The following is a 21,214-nucleotide window of genomic DNA, read 5'->3' on the forward strand; positions in this document are numbered from 1 at the left end:
TATTTTACAAAAGAATGGCTCAGATTTCTGTGGGATAAAACAAACATATCTAAGACTATCCATAATTGCAGTCTTGTTGTATCTTTATGACGTCTACTGTTGTACTGAATCTGTTGAGAATGAACGCCATGTCTGTAAAGTTACGTATTTTATGGTTGATTAAAGATGGAGCTTTATTGACACGACATACTTGTATGCTGTAGAAAATTCATATAGAGCTTCGTTCATCTGTAAACAAAGCAGTTTGGTTGAACAGAAGAATCATGTGCAATTCTAACTAATATTAATTAATCATAACGTTAAGTCAAGTAATATCTCCAGAAATTTATTTGGAAGTTAGCAAAAAAACAGCACAAATGCCAAATTTTCGAGAGTAAAATACGGCGAAATAACTTTTTAAACAATGGCACGGATAAAGTAAAAGATGCATCATATCCAGTTGCTTAAGTACCGTAAACTGCTTTTTGGCGTATCTGTTACCTGGATGTCTAACCTTCATTGACGTAAAAGATGCATAGTTATGATAGTAAATCACCGTTTCAGGATAGATAACGTGACACCCTTCAATCAATTAATCAATCGGTCGATCGATCAATATATCAACGTCTGATATCGATGAAGACATCCCCGTTTATTGGGGTAATAAAACGTGGTGTGCAGACTAAAAGCGTCCCCTAGCGGCTCTCCTCATACGGACTTCGTCAGGTCATATACTGTACAGTACACATTTGGATTGTGGGTAAAATCCAATATGGCGCAGCTCCTGAATCGATTCCGGGCGGCGAGGCGAAAAGATTCGGAAGAACAGGTACGTGAGCTCACACACGCCTCTGAAACACTTAAAGTGATTTTCTGAAGTACGACAGAGATCACGGCAGTTGTTGATGAGTGTTAAAGTTGTTGTCGTTTGTTTTTTTTAGACGCGGGAAAGCAGCGCTCCTCCCGCGCCCGGCCCCTCCCCCGAAGACGAATGCTCGGTATGTAAACATTATCATGTGATTTCCTTTTACCACGTTGTGCCGTGTACGATCTTGTGTTTCCTCTACATGTCAAGACAGTTATGGCTCAATTCTACCTCGTGTGACTGTACCGTAAGCTTTCTGGTGAAGCGCAAAGTTAAGTTAACTTGTCAGAAATGGTGGATCTTTCCTAAATCCGGAAGTCATCCTCCGCTGGGATGTACCATGTGACAGGAGGGGTACAATGTTTAATATCTAAACGGCAGATGTTGCATCTGTGACGTCAACAGTGTCCCTGACTTCCGTTCTTAAGATCTACGTGTATTCTGTACCCTACTTTATCAAAGCATTCTAAGTTAATGCATCGCCTTTGCATGTATCCATGCATACTTAATCATTAATCCATTGTTTATTTTCCAGGTCATAAAACAGTATCATAGCCATTGTCAACACTTGTGATTTATGATATTCAATCTACACTGGACAATTGTTTGAATGTTGTTTTTCAAAATTTATATGTGCAATTCTAGTTGAGATGGATTGGGAAAAGTTATTTTGTTGCAGGATATGACATTATGGCAACACAATGTGCAAGAAAGGAAAAGAACTTCTTCCCAGCTTTTGGCTTTGCAGCAGTACTGAAGAAATCACAAGTTGTTAACACTTACATTACAAGGTTTCATCTGCATGTAAATTGTTATAGCTTTCAGATATGCAGTACAAAATATAAGTGATGACATTTACTGCCGGGACCCCATAACATCAATGAGGGTTAGACAACCAGGTAGAACATTACCTAATACATGTGTACAAAATACATCTAGCAACAGGATAAATTTATTGAACCATTAAATGTTTCAGATAGCATCTACTACTAAAAGTATCTTTCATCCTTGATAATTGAGGCTCATTGTACCATTAAACTGTAGGCTTCATCATAAACTATATTGCAGGGGTTCATCTGCCCTATTTGCCTGTTGGCGCTCTCCTCACCAGAAGAGCTGCAGGCTCACTATGAACAGCAGCACACTGAGGAGACAGCAGGGGACACTGAGAACTCCTCACACGACGCAGTAGGTCACTTCTGTAGGACGTAGGACTTCAGTAGTGCCTCACAATGCTCTTAAGTTTGTTTCAAGCTTTTACAGGGGTGCAGTTGCTTTGGAAAAAAATGAGTGGTGTGATTCATTTGGCCTTACTTGGGGTTCAACTTTATTTCATCATCTTCCTGGCTGTTTGTTTGTGTTTCAGCTGTCGTGGATGTGGAGGTCATCATTGCTCTCCATTGTCTGTTACTGTGTCCGGTGTTTGGTTTTCTAACTTTGTTCAACTTCTTCACTTTCCCAGCTCTTTCCCTTTGCTGTCAAGTCATGCTTATCTGTTCTCTTCCAAGAGTTTTTTTGTCCTTCTTTTGCTGATGCCATCCAGCTTAGAGCCTTCCTGGTAAATACAGCTTCTACATTCCTATGATAAGTACAAGCTCAGGGGAAGCTCAGTGTGTCAATGCTTTTCAATCACTTTTTACAGGGGTTCATCTGTCCGATGTGTTTGCTGGCTCTGCCCTCCCCAGAAGAGCTTCAGTCTCACTATGAACAGTACCACGCTACAGGAGACACTGACAACTCTGCACCAAAACAACAGGTAACAGCACAGCACACTGTTTGACTTCTTTTATAATCATACTGATTAATATGTCCTTTTCCACTAAGGAAAGGCTTTGACAAGGGGTTATTTATTCACCAATTTGTTGGTTTGTGCAGTTTTTAACAGGGCCAGTAACTTCAATACATTCAATGATTTATGCAGAAGTTATGTGATTTTCTTTCTGCCAGCCACAGGCCGACCCCCAGGCTGACATGGTCAAACAGCAGCTGAAGGAATCAGAGGAGAACAGATCACTCAGTAGGTTCTTACAGATATGTAGCTGCTGTTTATGATTCGAATGCTGACTCAACCCCAGAACCAAGTGTTCTGGTAGATATTACATGTATTTTTCTGAATCACAAAAGCACTGCCCCATATACTACATGTACATGGTGTGAGAAGGACCTTAACTTGTCCCTCCCTCCCCCAGTCCAGTCAGAAGTGGTTCTGCTGAGGAAGCAGCTGGCTGATGCCATCGAGAGTTCCATCACAGCCAGGAGGGAGAAGGAGACCTTGGAACAAAAGGCTGCAGCAATGGTGGGACTTTTCTGTCAATCATACTTTAACCTTCACACTGCTGAAGTAGCCTTTTGGTAACAAGGTTAACACATGTTACAGCATTAGGGAGTAGAGTAAAGGCTGAAATATCCATGATTCTTTGTGTTTATCAAGTTAATAGTTTGTGGAAGGTTGTCACAGAATTTATCCCTGGGTACTGCATCTACAGCCCAAGAAACATCCTGTACCTGCAGTCAGTCTTTCTTCAGTTTGTACTGCTGTGTCCTCTGATGCCTCTTGTTTAGAAGTTCCTGCTACAGAGTACAGAGTCAGGTTGACATGTTGACTGTGATGTTTCCAGGCTCGAGAGAAGGTGCAGCTGCAGTCCAGGGTGGATGAGGAGACAGGGATGAGGATGGGCTTACAGGAACAGGTGGCCACTCTACAGGTAAATGAGTGTATATGAGTGTTTTATAGATGTTCAGAGGTGTTTCTATATCCACCTCAATGCTATTGCTGGGGAAAAGTTTCAAAAAACTTTTTTCTTATCAAGATATAAAGATGCATTGACAAATTTGAAACAACTTGCATTTTTGTTTCGATCCAGAACCAAGTCAAGGAAAAGACTACCTGGGCTCAGAGTTTGGAGTCACAACTTCAACAAAGGTAAGTGAAGTAAAGTTGTACAAATCTTGTGAATCTACTTAAGTCTGATACCTCCAGTTCTTCCTTTCTTAGATTGATTTGGCCGTATGACCCTGATGTGTTTCTCTCTGAACTGACTCATTCATTCTTTCCTTCCCCCCCCCCCCCCCAGACCCGGTGCAGATGATGTCCTGGTCCTGCGGAGAGAGTTGGTGAATGCTCAGCAGCTGATGGACAAGTTAACTCTGGAACAGGAGGAGGAGAAGAACAAGTTAAAGGATGAGTGTGTGGAACTACAGTCTAAGAACACAGAGTAAGGCTCAAGAATCATCTATAGTCTTAAGTAGATGTGTATCATGGTATTTATTGAAACTTTGTTCTGTTTAGTTAGATTAGTTTTACTTTGCTTTTACTTAAGGTTTTCTCATTTTTTAATTTTTGAACGTGTGAGTCATGAACCTGCATAATTTCACATTGATTTCTTTCTATTGTTTTCTTTTCTTTTGTTTCTTAGGTTAGAAAAGTCTGTGAATGATATGAGGACAGAACTAGACAAGGCACCAAAATCAGAAGACATGGAGAGGTGTGTTTCACCACTACAACTTGCCAACTCAACTTAATGATGTCTTAGCTAAATTAGCTGTCAACCTGGAACTGTTTGAATGTTCCATTTTCTAGAATAAGAATACCCAAAGGAGGAAAATTTCTATATTTGAATATTGATGTTGTTAATATTGCACCATTCTCAAGCACATACAGTATTTATTCTCTTGAAGTTACCATAAGAGATCTCTTTTGTCAATAACCATCATGTTATTTGCAGATTACAGCAAACATCTGGGGAGGTCAGCCAATTGTCAGAACAGCTTAAGCAATTGCAGGGGGAGAAGTCCTCATTAACAGATCAGCTGAAGAAGGTCAGGTGATAGTTCTATATGTATTGTACGTTATTATAAATATTTTTTGTATTTCAGTACCTTTGACAAGTTTGTTGTACCAAGTTCTAAAGATCCACCAAAGATTTGGCGGAGAACACCTTGAAGACTTCTTCAATTTTACTTCATTTTTCCTTCTTAGACTGAGAGCTCCTTGAAGGAAAAGGAGACAGCCTGTACCAAGTTGGACCAACAGATGAAGGAGTGGCAACAGAAGCATCAGGAGCTGCTCAGCGCCTCCAGCCAGGGGACACAGGAACTACAGCTCAAGCTCAAGCAGGTACTCAGCTCTTGGGTCCCGTACAAAAAAGACAAAAAAGAAACCTACAAATAAGGATCATTTGCGAAGGGAAATCAGGGGAAAAGAATGAAGAAGAATGGAATAACAGAAATAAATAACAGAACAATATAATATTATATAATCTAATTGTATGTAAGTTCCTAAGTGAAGCCATTGCAATGTCACTGTTTAAAAGACAGAGACTAAATGCAACATTTGTGTTCCCAGTGGGAGGACCAGTGCCACCAGAAGGAGAGTGAAGTGGAGAACCTACAGAAGCAAGTAGATGACCTACATGTGCGCTACCAACAGGAGGTGAGCTTTTAGACTGACTTAAGTCTACTAAGAAGCTTTATTCCATTGAACGTTGTAACAGGAAGCTTTGAACTGGAGAAAGATATTGCAATGATTGTGTTTCTCTTTTCCAGGTGTCAGCAGGTGATGAGTTGAAGGTACAGGTGAGGAAGAGACAGGCACAGCTGGAGGAGCAGACAAGACACCTGCAGACCAAGTAAGTTTGGAAGAAGTCCTTGTATGCCTAGACAGACCTTAATGCTACCCTTAATTTTTCTTGGTAGAACATATATGCAATGGCTTGTATTGAAAGGCTCATACTTCCATACATGGACTCTCAGACATTTAGGCTGTGGTTAGTCACATCAGAGCTACAGTGTGAGACACAGAGGCTCCAGCTGAAGTCATAGTGTAAGGCACTTGACCAATACACTTCCTGTTCCACCCAGGGAAGCCCACAGTCAGCAGCAGGACGCCAGCATGCAGGAGTTGAAGGACCAGATTGGCAGGCTGGAGGTGGAGAGGACTGACCTCATGGAGAAGGTGGGGACAAGCTTGTAAAGAATCACAAACTAAACAAAGTATACATGTACAGTTATGCATTTGAAAAGTTCTCAACATATACACTTATACTATCATTATGTATAGTTTGCTGAACATTATCTGTTTTGTTCATTGCAACAACAATTCTTTTGTAATTTGTCACAGATCCAGGCTGGGGAGGGGGAGGCTACTGCGATCACACAACTACAGCAACAGAATGTGAGTTACCACACATCACACACATGTGATTTCCCCTCTCTTTTTGACATCATTTTCCCACCATGTAACGCAAGGTTACCAGTTTACGTGCAGGACCAGTTTACGGTCAGTTAGTGACACGACCACACTTCGAGGTGTACCAGCCAAAAATCAACGGTCGTGAGCAACAAAGAATAACATGAATATGATCCTTATATGTGTCTTTTATTTATTCACTGGATGGGAATAAGTTTGCATTCAGCGACACAGCAGAGTATCTTTCGATATGACGGGACAGCAAGGTAACATGGACTTGGACGCATGTTGTGTTTTTCACATAATACAATACTCAACATTTCGTCAATTTTTTTAAAATCCCAAGAATGCTAGGAAATTGAAACAATAGCTGGCATCAAACCTGGCTTTCTTATCTCAATCATCCATGGTGTTCTGAGGTATGAAACTTTCAAACACCTTGATATAAATGAGCAAAAGTACAGCGACAGTTGTCGCCGACTAGCGTTTTTCGAACGCCATTTTAATCATCATCATCGTTGCATCAGGTGACGTCACCGTTTTGAACTGCAGAAAGGTTTGTAAAAGTCGCACTGTGGCGCTGTTGCACATTAATTTATGCAAAAATGCCAAAATGGCTTCCTGCGTCCGTAGCGAAAAGTTTGCTTGGGTTTTCACGACGTTCCGTTTTGTCTGGAGGGGCATAGACGCTTGTTATCTATTGCAACGGTTTTATGGAACATCTTGGGCCATTATGTCACGTTCTACTGAGGGAAAAATGCAGGTCCAGCCTCATTTAGCACCACAGCGCTACTGCATGCGACAGTGGGCTACACACTGACATTTTACCGTGGTTTGTTGTTGACCACTTCGGTATTTTTTTGCAGAAAGTGTTTGTTTATGTGCGCTTATAAGTAGAGCACTACAAGGACAAAGGTCCAAGTGACCGTTAATTGGTCACCCTAGAGCAATTCTCCACTGTTAACTACTAAATGAATAAAAGCTGACACGGCACAAAAAACGCAGGGAAGAAATGACACGGCACACACTTTTAATAACCGACGAACTACTGTTTCTTCACATGGATTAAATATTTAGTTCTGCCCATGCGTTTTCACAAAAAATGTAATTTTCCATAATTCGACCGTAAACTGGTAACCTTGCGTTATTGTACATATCTGACTTGCAGGCAGTTGTACGTACAAACTCTTGAGTTTAAGTTTGACTGGTGTATGCCTCTGTATGTTCCAGGCTGCCCTGCAGAAGCAGCTACAGTCAAGTCAAGAGGCAGCAGGTGTACAGGTGAAGGACCTGGAGACACAGATGGACACCCTGCACTCCCAACTGGCACAGGTAGGGGGAGCTATTGTATGGTGTCATTCTCTTTTGAATAGAATCGAAAATGGATAACATTGAAAGTTAGGTGTGTACTGCATGTGTGAATCATGTTCAGCACCAAGGACAGGTGTGTTTTGCGTGTTTGGATGGTGTTCAGCACCAAGGACAGGTGAGTACTTTATGTATGGATAGTGTTTGGCACCAAGGACAGGGCTATACTGCATGTATGTATAGTCTTCAGCACCAAGGACAGGTGTGTACTGCATGTATGGATAGTGTTCAGCACCAAGGACAGGGCTATACTGCATGTATGTATAGTCTTCAGCACCAAGGACAGATTGCATGTATATTTAGTGTTCAGCACTCCCAAACTTTCCCCATATCACAGACCAAGAGTGATGTAGAGGCAGCCAACGACAGATGTACCAAGCTGGACACAACTCTACAGGACACAAACACCAAACTTACAGCAGCCAAGGAGAAAACTGCTGAACTGGAGGCAGAGCTCAAGAACAAGGTCTGTAGCATTTTCTAAGCAAACAGAGTGAACAGAGCTGAATATGCATTTACGTTCAAGATTACAGCAATTTCAATAAACTGAATTCTGTATCTTTTGAGCCAGCAAGCTGTTTACATCATGGTTGTGGCTTTTTTTTGTAAACCTTTGACATAATTTGGAACCTAGCTTTTATGTGATCAAGACACCCTCCAGTATGCCAGATTTTGGTAACTGCTAACAGTCACTAATTATGCTGAATGTAGCACATGCTGTAAGCATGTTGGTAAATGCTTTTTGTACCATTACTTTAATTTACTAACATTGGTTATGGTTGTCTCCTGGTGCAGGGTGACTTACTGGCCGCCTCTGAGGCAGCGAAGGCCGCCCAGCGTACGGACCTCGAGGGTCACCTGACCACAGCACGGGCCGCGCTACAGGAGAAAACACAGGAGCTAACGCAGGTCAAAGGTCAGGCTGAGGAGGTACGAAAAAAATCTGATTGCTTCAGTGTAACATGTAGTGTCAAGTGATGCAGTTGTAATATTTTGCATTCTGAATGTCCTTTGCTTTATGGCCTTTCTTGCGAGTATATGTTAACTCTTTGTGTTCCTGTAGACCGTGTCCCAGCTGAGTACAGCACGGGAGCAGGTCAGCCGATTGGAGGTCAGTCTGAGTGAGATGAAGGACAGGCTGGGGGCAGAACAGCAGAGAGCAAAACAGCTGGACTCAGACCTGGCACAGAAGGTAGGAGCACAAGTGTTTACTTTTTACTTTGAGAAAATGTAAAGATTTCATAACTAGATGATGTGTCTTAGCTCTCCCATAGTATAAAAAGTGACAATTTTTTTGTGTGTAAATCCAGACCAAATCCTTGTCAGAGGCAGAACAGCTGAAGGGGAAGACTCAGGTGGAGCTGGACAGCACCAGACAGCTGCTGGAGGATAGGAACAGCCAGCTGACTAACCTTCAGCAACAACTGGAACAGGTAGGGAGCGCACCACTCACAGTCCACAATGTACAAGTTGACCGACAAAGTTTTCAAATGAAAACATACCAATAGTTGATAGGTTGCCATTTTATCCTTGTGGGTTGATGACACATGCGTATCATTGTTCAGGTGAAGTCGGAAGGTAATGCAGAGAAGACCAGGTTACAGGAGCAGCTGTCACTGGCACAGACAGTTAGGGAACAGCTGCAGAAGGACATCCAGGAAAAGGTACAGTTTTTCAACATTGTACTCTGTTGTCTCTGAAACATATCTCCATTTGTTAGAGTGATAAAATAGGAGTGCAGTCTAGTTGTCTCCGCATTCCCTCGTATGTCAGCCTTCAGTGGAATGACATAAGGTGTAGTGGGCCTGACCACCCCCATTTCTCACTTGGTAGCTCCCAGAATGAAACTCCCATGATTCCTTGCTGCGCATGCGCACTGGTCAGTCTTTATTTTTTGAGCCTCTGGCAACACACCCCCGGTGTTTTTCTCTTGGTAAAATGGGCTCGAAGCGCGAGGACAGACGACGCAAGAGTTCAAGAGCTCCCGAAGAGCGGGAGGAGCGCGCGCGCTCCTCCTCGAGGCACGCCAGCCGCAAGAGGACGGCGTCCAGAACCGAGCACATGGCGCCCCCCTCCCCACCTGGGGGCGGCCATGATAGTTCTTCACAACATTCACAGCCGCCCAAGTTGCGGCCTGTTACGGCCCCGGGCGACGACGTGGACTCCACGGCGGGCGGAATCGAGTCTGAAGAACTTCATGAGGGAGAGAAAGGCACACGTGTCGACTCTCAACTCGAGAAGAAGAGCGAGGAAGTAGTCTTTTTGGAGACTCAAGAGAAGAATGGTGACAGCAGTGCCGTACGTATATCTGCCTTAGAGCAGAATTTCTCTTTGCTTTCAGATAAGCTGGACGGACTTCAAGAACTGCTGGTCAACCAACTGACGTCTTCAGAACCCTCGAGGAAGCGGCGAGCTTCGACTGGCGAGGGAACGGTTGCAGAGAAGCGGCAGCGCTTCACAGCTCAGCCGGAAGAAGGGGAGGGGGGCGGCAGCACCTTTCCCGACGACAACGCGTCATCCGACGATGGCGGCGATGGCTTCAGCGCCCTAGAGCCGTTTGACCCGACAGCCAACAAGGCCAAGGAGCCCTGGGAGGCCGATGATATTGTCATTCGGTTCTCCGAGAAGTACTTCAAGCACGAGAACCAGTGCAGGGGAGAGGCTCTAGAGAGCTGGCAGAAGATGCATGACTGGCCAGACAACAAGCCGGACAACATGGTGGCACCGGTCCTGAACGATTTCTTGTCCCGTGCTGTCATCGAGAACGACAAAAAGCAGGGTGAGGTGATCGTTTCTCGCGATAAAGCATTGAAAGGAGTACAATCTAATCTTGTACAAGTGGCTTGCCCTTTAATGAATCTTTGGCAACTCATTCAACGTTGTGACAAGGATAGTTTTGAAGAGTTTCAAGTGACAATGAATGATTGTGCTAGTTCAGCCATGGCACTTCTGGGATCAGTGAATTCACAGTTGTCATTCACCCGACGTTCCTTTGTGTCCGAGTCTTCTCAGAAGAAGTTCAGAGACATCTTCAAGAAGCCTTCAGATGATCCCCAGTACCTGTTTCCACCAGATCTGGGTTCTAAGGCTAAAGAGATGGCTTCAGAGGACAAGGCCGTCTCCGGGCTGCTGCAGAAGGAGGGGTCGACCAACAAGGCTTCAGAGTCATCCCAGAACTTCCGTCGAGGCGGCGGTGCCGGTTCAGGCGGTAACAGGGGAAGGAACACACGTTACTTTCCCAGAACCAACTACAGCTATGCAGGCAGCAGCTACCAGTCACGTCCATCTTACTACAACTCATCCCGGTCCTTTCGCTCCAAGCCGGCGGGGGACGGGAAGCGACAACAGAAGAAGTAAGCACCCCATCTACTACAGAGAGCGGGGCCCGGCGTTCGACCGAACTGCAAAGTGTACCTCATCCGTCTCCGCTGCCTCATGCCGGCAGGTTAGCCCACTTCCTTCATCAGTGGCAGCAGGTGACTACGGATCCTTGGATCCTTCAATGTGTACAGGGGTACAAGTTGGAGTTTGCGACAACGCCGCCAATTCAGGGACGTCTTCCACTGTCCCGACCGAGAGACGACGCACAAGCGGCAGTCATAGACGAGGAGGTAAGAACCTTACTCACCAAGGGAGCAGTTACAGAAGTTCCCTACCATCACACACAGTTTGTTTCAACTTTGTTCACAGTACCCAAGAAGACAGGGGGTCTTCGACCGGTCATCAATTTGAAACCCTTAAACAAGTTTCTTCACAAGCAACGCTTCAAGATGGAGAGTCTTCGCCTCATCAAACATCTAGTGCGGCCAGGGGATTACATGGCCAAACTAGACCTGACAGACGCATACTTTACCATCCCAGTTCACAGAGACGATCGCAAGTATCTGACGTTTCACTGGAGAGGAAGATTCTACCAGTTTCAGTGCCTACCCTTCGGCATCGCCACCGCACCTCGTGTCTTCACCAAGGTGATGAAGGTACCCATCGCACTTCTGCGTCGGCGAGGGTTTCGTCTGGTAGTGTATCTGGACGATATTCTAGTGATCGCTCACTCAAGAGAGATGTGTCGGAAGGTGCTTCAAGCATGCAGCCATCGATCTGATCTCCAGTATGGGATTCGTACCCAACTTATCCAAGTCGGTACTGGAACCAACTCAGCGTATCACCTTCCTCGGCTCAGGCATCGATTCAACATTGATGGTGATGTACCTTCCCGAGGACAAGGTGTCAGCTATACAGCAGATGGCAGACACACTTCTGTCAACAGACTGCCCGGTGTCAGCAAGAGATCTTGCAGGGATCATCGGGAAGCTACAAGCCACAGCACCGTCGGTCTGGCACGCTCCACTTCACTTCCGGAATCTTCACCGTCTGCTTATCAGAGCTCTGCGAACGTCAAGAGGTCACTGGGAAGGTCAAGTCTCCTTGACAGCAGCCGCCCGCACGGATCTGGTCTGGTGGAGAGACCAGTTGGCCAACGCGAACAGCCGACCGATTCTCGCTCCCTCAGCGGACTTGGAGGTGGAATCGGATGCGTCAGGTACAGGTTGGGGCGGCTTCTGCAATGGCGTCCACACCGGAGGCCGTTGGACAGAGAGAGAGAGCAGAGCTCACATCAACGTCCTAGAACTTCAGGCAGCGTCGATGACAGTACGCGCCTTCTGCAAGGACATCGAGAATGGTCACGTGAGAGTTCACTCGGACAACTCTACTGTGGTGGCATACCTGAACAGGCTGGGCGGCACACGGTCGCTCGCTCTACTGAACGCCACGCTGGATCTTTGGCAGTGGTGCGCCGACAGGAACCTGTCTCTATCAGCGAAACACATCGCAGGCAGGGAGAACATTCGAGCAGATTTTTGCTCTCGACATTTTTCCGTAGCAACGGAGTGGTCTCTGGAACGGAATACGTTCCTGAGCCTTCAGGCAACGTTTCCACTACTCAGTCAGGGGGTGGATCTGTTCGCCAGCAGAACCAACCGACAACTGGAGCAGTACGTGTCGTGGCATCCAGAAGCGGAAGCCATGGGAACAGACGCCTTCACACTACGGTGGAACGAGTGGGAACTAGCGTACGCATTTCCCCCCTTCAAGCTGATCCCGCCAACACTGCAGAAAGTGCGGGAGGACAGAGCTCAGGTAATCCTGATAGCACCAGTGTGGGACACTGCGGTATGGTATCCCGTTCTACTAGAAATGGTGGTGGAAGAACCGATCCTCCTACCCCAGCACGAGCATCTCCTGATCCAGGTAGAGTCTGGGCTGCCGCACCCAGAGGGCAGCAAGCTGCAACTAGCCGCATGGCATGTTTGCGGAGACAACATGCGGTGTACGGCTTTTCGACAAAGGTTAGCCGAATTCTACTGGCATCATGGAGGGCAGGAACACAGCGTCAATATTCCTCGGCCTGGGACAAGTGGAGTAGCTGGTGCCGTGGACGGGATCTTGATCCCGTTTGTGCTCCTCTGAGTCAAGTGTTAGAGTTTCTGTTATCTCAACATGAGAGAGGGCTCCAGTACCGCACAGTGAACGTGTACAGATCAGCCATCTCGTCCACACATCTTCCCCTGGAAGGTCGTCCGCTAGGGGAACATCCTTTGATGCGCAGGTTTATGAAAGGTCTGTTTGAATTGCGACCTCCTTTACCCAAGTATTCGTTCACTTGGGATGTCAGGCAAGTGTTGGACTTCTTGCGCCGCTGGTCCCCGGCCAACTCCTTATCTCTTCGTCAGCTAACACTGAAGCTGGCTATGTTAGTGGCACTGGTATCAGCAGGAAGGGAGCAGACACTTTCGTTCCTGGATGTAAAGCTGAAACGAAGAATTCCAGGAGGAGTTTGTTTCCGAGTAGAGAAGCTGACAAAGACTTCTCGTCCGGGCAGTGTGATTCAGGAGATCATTGTGCCCAAGTTTGAAGAGGACCGTAGGTTGTGCCCAGTTCGATATTTGAAAGTGTATTTATCAAGAACTCGGAGTTTTAGGTTATGTGATAGTTTTTTGTTTCGTGCCCTGGTGGAACCGCACCAGGCAGTTACGTCAGCAACTATAGCTAGATGGCTGAAGAGCGTCTTAAAGGAAGCAGGAATAGACACACGTCAATTCACAGGACACTCGACACGCAGTGCATCTACTTCAGCAGCCCAGCTGCAGGGAGTATCTACCAAAGCATCATGAGGACAGCCAATTGGTCGTCTTGCAGTACGTGGGAGAGATTCTACAAGAAGCCTGTGGTGAGCAACAACTTTGGGCGAAGTCTCCTGGCCTCAGGCTACAAAGGCACCTTATGTCATTCCACTGAAGGCTGACATACGAGGGAATGCGGAGACAAATGAGAATTGTACGAACTGACCTGTCAGTGATGGACAGGTTCAGTTGTCTCCGCATCCCTCTAGGTCAGCCTCCCTCCCTGTCAGATCATCCTAGAAGTCTGGTGGATGAAGCCCTCCCGAGTACACTTCGGCCAGGAGTCTCTACAAACAGAAGACTGACCAGTGCGCATGCGCAGCAAGGAATCATGGGAGTTTCATTCTGGGAGCTACCAAGTGAGAAATGGGGGTGGTCAGGCCCACTACACCTTATGTCATTCCACTGAAGGCTGACCTAGAGGGATGCGGAGACAACTGAACCTGTCCATCACTGACAGGTCAGTTCGTACAATTCTCATTTGTACTGTACAATTGATGTGTGTTTCAGGTGTCTGCAGCTGACAAGGTGGCAGAGAAGCTGAAAGAACAGCTGGAAGAGAAGATGTTACTGGAGAAAGACTTGCTGCAACAAATCCAGGTGTGTAAGTCTCACTTGTCCTCCCAGAAGTCTTGCCATAGGATTGTCCCTTAAGATAAGAATGAGAACCTAGCCTTAGTTTGGGATATCCCTTAGAAGGAACATAAATCAGAGGTCTGGTGTTTGAAGAGAGCTGCACCTCAAGCACATTTAAGAACCCATCACACTTTTTGATAAGATCCAAGTCTTCTGTTAACAATGAAAATGCTATAAATTTGAATAGCTTTCATATAGTTGTTTCCTTATTGTTCTAAGGTATATCTATCAGTAACTCAATTTACGAAAAGAATGTTAATTTTCCCCCTTAGAATGAGAAGCAGCAGGTGGAGCGTCAGCAGGTGCAGATCCAGAACTACGAGGCGCAGGTGGTGCAGCTGCAGACACAACTCCAGGTGTGTAAGAAAAAACTCAAGAAAGCAAGGGAGGAGAAAAAAGTTGTACCTGGAGCTTCCTCTGATAGTGCAGCTCATAATCTTACTTGAGTAAGGAACAGTAGATTTCATTAGATCCTGATGAAGTACATTTGTACTTCCAAATGGCAAACCTGTCCAATGCAGCAAGGAATGTTTTTAAATGGGTTGAGGAAATGCAAATTTTAAACAGTGAACATTATGGGTAGAACAGAGATTTTCAGTTTAAAACAGTATACGATTAGAAAGTACAATAAGGAGTATTCAATAATGGTTTGTTTAACATCAGCATAGAGTTGAATGGAATTGCTTTCGGATGGTCTTTTTACAAAGTTTAATACCTTAAAAGAGATACAGGTGGGTTAAATGCTTATAAGTGAAACATTAGAATAATCAGTAGTAATTACATACAGTGTTAAAAGCATGTTTGAAAGTTTTGTTTGCTTCAAATCTAATTAACCAACAATAGGAGGTGTTGTTAAAATATCTGGTAGGTTGTGTTTGAAATGACCAGGTGTATACATGTATTTTATTGGCAGTGTAATATATCGAGGAAACCTTTTGAGTTGAACGTCAACTGACAAGGTCTAAGAAAAAATCAATTTATCAGTACTTTTTAGCATTGATAGTTGATGTAAAAGTATGTATTGCTTGTTCAAGATGTGATGGTAAGGTCTGATAAGCCACTAAATATCTTAGTAAGTGATTGGTTTATTGCAAATAAAATAAATTTGGTAGCAGGGCACTAAATTGCATCAGTGTATTGATACAGTTTCACCCAAAATATATTCACACACAGATAACAGTATAATAAATATATGTAAAAAGTGTTGATTTCAGCATGATATTGGTAGCTCATGGCATTAGAATTTAGATTGTAGAAGTATTGTTATTTAAGTTTCATTCCAACAAGTAGAAGTTATAATCCACAATGGATCCTTGCCATCGCTGGTTTTGCACAGTTGTCTACCATGGTGCCATGGGTATGTGGAATTCCATTGTGTCTAGGTGTCATTTGAAGCTGGCTAAGATGCTGGTAGATTTGCCATGGTTTGATCTGAGGTGGCCGTGTTGCTTACAGGCATGTCAGAAGTGTCTTTCAGTCTAGAGATGGCAAGGCTTGGCAAGTAGTCAAATAGTGGGTGTGGTTCAGTTGGTAGTCAGAGGGTTTTTAGTCCAGAAGGTTATGAATTTTAATCCAGGCCTTTCCCAACATGCATGCTGCTGGAAAGGCTAGTAGTAGTACTTGTAGAGGGAGGATGTTGCTGTCTAGCCATAGTCCTGTGGTGGCTGTTCGTTCTCTGACAATAGCCTTTTTATCTGTTGTGTCTACACTTAAAAGCAGTTAGGGTTAGAAATGTGTAATATTAACAGAGGTGGGGTTGAATTAAAAGTGATATATGACAATGTATTTCCTCTACTTTTTCTTAGAAAGCAAATGAGGACACCCAAAGTGTGGCAGCAGAACTGGCAACAAGCAAGGAAGCCATGAAGGTCAGTGAAAACTGAACTTTGAGCCCGTAACAACTTTTCATAGTATCCATACCTATTATAATCAGTATAAGGTGGCTTTTCACTTTTCAGCAAGCTTCATTTGGAGGGAAGGATTCACTCGGTTGGTATGTTCATTGTTCTTCCCTCCAGGAGGTGCATGGCCAGCTTCACCAGGCTGAGGCTAACCTACAGGCCCTGAGAGACAGGGAGGCCACCCTGGTGTCTACAGTAGAACATCTCACAGAGGTACGTGTATGGCCAGGTGTACATGTATTAGTCAAATAGTATTCTAGTAATATTTGAAATAAAGGATAGTCCGTGAGCCTCCTTGGCCTTCTAGACTTTGTTGGAGGAAACTGACTTAGGAATACAGGGTACCTTGTCAGGTAAAGAGAATTGTCTTTTTTACTTGTCCCCAGGGCAAGGCTACCCAGGAGGAGCGAGCGTCCCAGCTGTCCACACAGCTGCAGGCTACAGAACAGAGGGTGCAGGCTGTCACACAGGAGAAGGTATGTCTGTGCTTAGGCAATAGATGGACGATCATGGACCTTTCTGTTTCTTTCTCAAGCAAAACATACCAGGGTCTCTTTGTTTTGTGGTCAGGTTTCTTCTTAGTAATTTTCCTGTCACATACATGTAGCATCTCCTGTTACAATCAGTAAAAAATTAGCTGAACTCAATAAAGTTAAAGCTTTATTTTTTTGTTCTGACAGGCTGATTCAGACAGTCGTGTGGAGAACCTGACCCAGCAGTGTGGGCAGCTCCGGGAGCAGAAGTCGACCTTGGAGGCACAGCTGACAGCAGCACAGCAGGCACTACAGGCAGAGAAACAGCACTGGCAACAGGTAAGGTCATAGTGGTGCATATCTACTGGTAAAAACTAGAGTTACTTTGATTTTTGGAACCCCTAACAGCTTCTAAAAGTCTGACAAAACTTTAAAAAAATGAATTTCTTACACTTTTTAGGAGCTGGAGACTCAACGGGAAGCCAAGAAGCTGCTGATTGACCAGAAATTGGAGCTGACCAATCAGCTGGAAGAACAAAAGAACAGCATGAAAAAGGTACAGCTTATGAAGATCTTTGTAAACTGATATTTCATTCATTGACTCTGTTCCAGCAGTTTAAAGTAAAAAAAAATACTACCTGGATTTTTACAAGGTGTGCTTTGATGTGGGGAAAAGTAAATTCCCTGATCCTTTCATGCTTTTGTATCTTGTCCCCAGCTTGAAGCTGACCACGCTGCCCAGCAGGAGGCCAGCACACAGGTACAGGAACAGCTACGACAGGACAATGCACAGCTCACCAACAGACTGGTGAGTATATTATGATTGTACATCTGTACAATGCCACTTTTACACCTTCATTATAAGAGAAGCATGAGAGGAAAGATTAATGACATTGCTACAGGAACTACATTACTTATCATCATGTTCTCCAGTCTCCATTTCAAATGATAACAGGTGATCTGCAGTGCTTTGTTGTCTATAGTACTTTAATTGTGAAACAAACTGCCCCCCTTCAGTCTGATGTGGAAGAAGCTAAGAAGACCCTGCAGAAGGAGTCAGACCAGGAGAAGGCCCGTCTAGAGCTGCAGCTGTCAGCGCTCAGTGAGAACCTGGGCACCCTCAGGTCAGAGCTGGAGGTCAACAACGACAAGAAGGCAGAGGCAGAGAAGGCCTACACAGAGCTGCAGGGCGAGAAGGCAGGTCCGTGGGAATTTCAGAACAAATAACAAATTTTCTACCATTTCTTTCCCCTTTGTAAAGTTAAATGGATTTTGAATGTTTCTTTTAATCATTTTCCATGCTAGCTCGGCACCAAATTAGGTTACAGCACTAGTAAGCAGGGAGTGGCTAAGGGACTTCTTCTGGACGTTTTTTGTCATTTTTCATAGTTTTGATCAAACTTTGCAGCAGTATTGCCAGTCAGGTACGTGTAACACACTCGTATATACTCAGTGGTTCCATTTCATCACATTTCAGTGTTGGAAGCTACTATAGAGAACAACCAGGAGGAGAGAAGAGCTCTGCTTCAAAGGTGAGTCCATCGATGGTTCGAATTTCTTCAGTTTTCAGTTTTATTCAGATCCACAATTAGCCTCATAAGAGGCTATTCTTCCTGTGGTCTACACATTCATATATTCTTCTTTCTGAAATTATCAACTTATCAAGTTCCTATTAACTTCCCGGAAATCTTAAGCTCAAAGGGAAGGTTATGAGTTTAAAGAGTTTCATGAATCTTATCAAACAATGCTCCTGTCTCGTGGTGTGATTTGTAGATGCCTGACGAGTGAGAATGAGTGCGAGCAGCTGAGGAACAAGTGTGCAGACCTGAGGAGGAAACTGGAGGATGCACAGGCCGCCATGCAGGAGCTGGGCAGGGAGAACCAGTCTCTACAGGTCTGCTGTTGTTTCAGAAACTACGTATGGTTGTCATGCTAGCAATAAAGAGCAGAACTGTATTGAGTACATACATGTACAGTATATATAAAATATATATGATATATGGTAAATTTATGATTATTCCTACATGCATGTCTAAGGTTCAATCAATCAATCAATATCCTTTATTTATACTGGAAATGCCCTGTCGGCCTTAGCCGCTGTTCCCAGAGGTGCAGTTGAGGGGGGGGGGTCACGGGAACACAATAGATAAGTAAATAAAATTCAAATTACTACAAAAATAAATTACTAAATACCTAACATAATAATCATAACATGTCCAAAGTCACAGTCCACAAAATCAGTCCGCAAATCAAATTTCTCGACTACTGTATTCTTTGTTTGAAAGTTTTCAATGATGGAGCACACTGTGCATCCTCTGGTATGCTGTAAGGTTAAAACTTTAGAATGTATATGTGAGGTGAGAAAATATTACTCATGCACAACTTAAACATGTACATATGTATTCTTCCAGATCAAACAAACGCAGGCCATGAACCGTAAGTGGGCCGATGATGAGACAGTCAACAACTGTATGACCTGTAACAAGGCTTTCTCTGTCACGGTCAGAAAGGTAGGATACTCCTCGTGATCAGCAGATGTGATTTTCAGTAGTTTGATCCTACATGTACATGTGTGCATGCATACATGCATACATGTAGATACAAATGTATCTGTTAAGGCATCCTTTGAATGTAGCCATTGCTTGATGTGTTTTAAGGACATTTTTCAGCTATTTCAGCTCAAAGTAACATGTAACAATCAAACACACTCAACACTTTTGTTCTGTTGTTTCCAGCATCACTGTAGACATTGTGGAAATATCTTTTGCAACGAGTGTTCTGCCAAGACTGCCAAAATCCCCTCATCCAAGAAACCAGTACGGGTCTGTGACACCTGCTTCGAAGAAGTAGCAACAAGATAATCCAAACTTGCCATAATACAAGATAAGCCAAGCCCCCCTGTTTTTATAGTGGAAAAGTCCAGATGCAATCAGTGTAGATAGAAGAATCAGCCATGGTCATTTGTGCTAAGGGGTGGGATAAGAAACTGCATAAAAAGGGACCTAATTGTAGTTTGGTATATGCCAACTATACAAGTTCTCATAGTTCTCATAGGCCTATATATAGGTCAGGGCCTTTATTTTTTTTCATTTTTGTATACATACATGTACTTTGTATGTTGTACACGGGTACTACATTTTGTCAGTTCGATGTCTTCTTGGTTTGTAACTATGGGAACCATGTCCTGCGTGTATTTATGTTATTATAGTACAGTCAATTTATTCTGTTTGTGGCTAGTGTAGAAAAGAGGCATTTGATTTTAGTAAATTTGAAAAAGTGTGAGTTAAGCTGATAGAATCAAACAGTATATGATAAACTATAGCAGACATGTAATCAGGTATAATTACCGGTACTTGACTTCATAGACTGTATCTTGCCAAAAATCTAGCAGCTAATACATATAAACGAGACAATTTCCAAAATGAATTGAATTGTGGATAGCAATAGACAAAATGACACAAATTAGCAAAGAAAGCAATTGTTGCAAAATGTACAAAATAATCTCAACACGGATAGTGAGTGATTAGAGCTAGCAGTACATTTCCACAAACATCAGCAAAAACATCTTTTAAATTTGAAGTAAAAAATGAGTACTAGTAATACTACACAAGTAAGACAATTTGTAGTGAAGTTTTACCTCTTTTTTTGTTAGTAGAAAAATGTTTTAACCATGTGCATAAGATGCAGTTTGAAAGTACATGTACAATGTTTTCATACTGTGAACTTTCAGGGTACACAAAGAAGAATGCTTGGAGATGTTGGTATGACCAATGTAACAGTTGCACATAAAGTGAAACTTGAAGGTACATGTACATTCAGTATAGTACAATGTAGGTACATGTACATTCAGTATAGTTAGCTAATACATTGGGCTTCCTTGAAATTGCTTTCCATATACATTTTGGAACTAGAGCAAACTTTACTTGGCAAATGAAATAAAGCTTTGTTGAGGTTTGGGTGGCAAAGAATTATTTAACATCATAGAAAAAGAGTCTGGCTGGATAAGTACATGTATAATTCATGGTAACTTTGTCATCATTCCAATAAGTATGCTAACATGACAACAGGGGGTATGACTGTTCCGCTGTACTACACAGTATGTATTTAAATGCCATCATTATTTTATGCTAGAAATTGTGCCATAGATAGAATTCAGTGCAGTAGCATTACAGCCAGAAGTGTAGTTAGTGAGCATGCTAGGTAGCTTACTTTTGACTTGATGTAATCACAGGTACATTTTCTGTTGATGTTTGACAAGACACGAAAACAAGAAACTTTACATTGTAGCTGTTACAATTTCCAAACAGCCAACTTTGTTCTATGATAAGTATGGACTTTGTCTAATCTAGCTCCAACAGAGATGCATTTGTCATTTTATGATGTTGTTATTTTCTTATGATTAATTGCAATGTTGATTTTTGATTTGCTTTTAATTCGCTTACTGCATAGATAGTACAGTAGGCTTGTGCCAAATATATGCAATTATTTTATGCCATGACTTGTTTTACCATTGAACTATTCAGTATTGGGTGCATTCTTCCACTGAAGGCAGCTTCACCATAGTTAAACTTGAAGAACTGAATAAAAGCAGGCCTGTAAATTGGTGCCAGATTTGTTATTTT

At 43.5% G+C, this 21,214-nt stretch overlaps 2 protein-coding genes across 4 annotated transcripts; both read left to right on the top strand.

The window, feature by feature from the left end:
• Positions 1 to 740: 740 nt before the first annotated feature.
• LOC109469988 (early endosome antigen 1-like) lies at positions 741 to 20,174 on the top strand. 3 transcript variants are annotated; one of them, XM_019768758.1, is made up of 35 exons: positions 741 to 808; positions 921 to 977; positions 1,913 to 2,032; positions 2,487 to 2,600; positions 2,792 to 2,861; positions 3,034 to 3,140; positions 3,463 to 3,549; positions 3,709 to 3,767; positions 3,919 to 4,059; positions 4,261 to 4,329; positions 4,570 to 4,663; positions 4,824 to 4,961; positions 5,190 to 5,276; positions 5,390 to 5,472; positions 5,705 to 5,798; positions 5,964 to 6,017; positions 7,263 to 7,364; positions 7,738 to 7,866; positions 8,196 to 8,330; positions 8,464 to 8,592; positions 8,711 to 8,833; positions 8,966 to 9,064; positions 14,093 to 14,182; positions 14,491 to 14,574; positions 16,024 to 16,086; positions 16,237 to 16,332; positions 16,506 to 16,595; positions 16,800 to 16,931; positions 17,053 to 17,148; positions 17,311 to 17,400; positions 17,610 to 17,793; positions 18,070 to 18,124; positions 18,366 to 18,486; positions 19,004 to 19,102; positions 19,328 to 20,174. In XM_019768758.1, exons 1-35 carry the CDS (start codon positions 752 to 754, stop codon positions 19,451 to 19,453), a joined length of 3,474 nt encoding a protein of 1,157 aa, XP_019624317.1. In that variant the 5' UTR covers positions 741 to 751; the 3' UTR covers positions 19,454 to 20,174. The 3 variants fall into 3 exon arrangements, with proteins under 3 accessions (XP_019624317.1, XP_019624325.1, XP_019624334.1); XM_019768766.1 differs by lacking the exon at positions 1,913 to 2,032; XM_019768775.1 differs by lacking the exons at positions 741 to 808; positions 921 to 977 and adding an exon at positions 1,466 to 1,743 and having other exon boundaries at positions 1,956 to 2,032.
• LOC109470939 lies at positions 9,157 to 10,569 on the top strand. The gene is made up of 2 exons (XM_019770038.1): positions 9,157 to 10,179; positions 10,413 to 10,569. The coding sequence occupies exons 1-2, from the start codon at positions 9,270 to 9,272 to the stop codon at positions 10,448 to 10,450; spliced, it is 948 nt and encodes a 315-aa protein (XP_019625597.1). The 5' UTR covers positions 9,157 to 9,269; the 3' UTR covers positions 10,451 to 10,569.
• Positions 20,175 to 21,214: the final 1,040 nt, after the last annotated feature.

This window comes from Branchiostoma belcheri, unplaced genomic scaffold (assembly GCF_001625305.1).
Source record: "Branchiostoma belcheri isolate BF01 breed outbred unplaced genomic scaffold, Haploidv18h27 scaffold10, whole genome shotgun sequence".
NCBI lineage: Eukaryota > Metazoa > Chordata > Leptocardii > Amphioxiformes > Branchiostomatidae > Branchiostoma > Branchiostoma belcheri.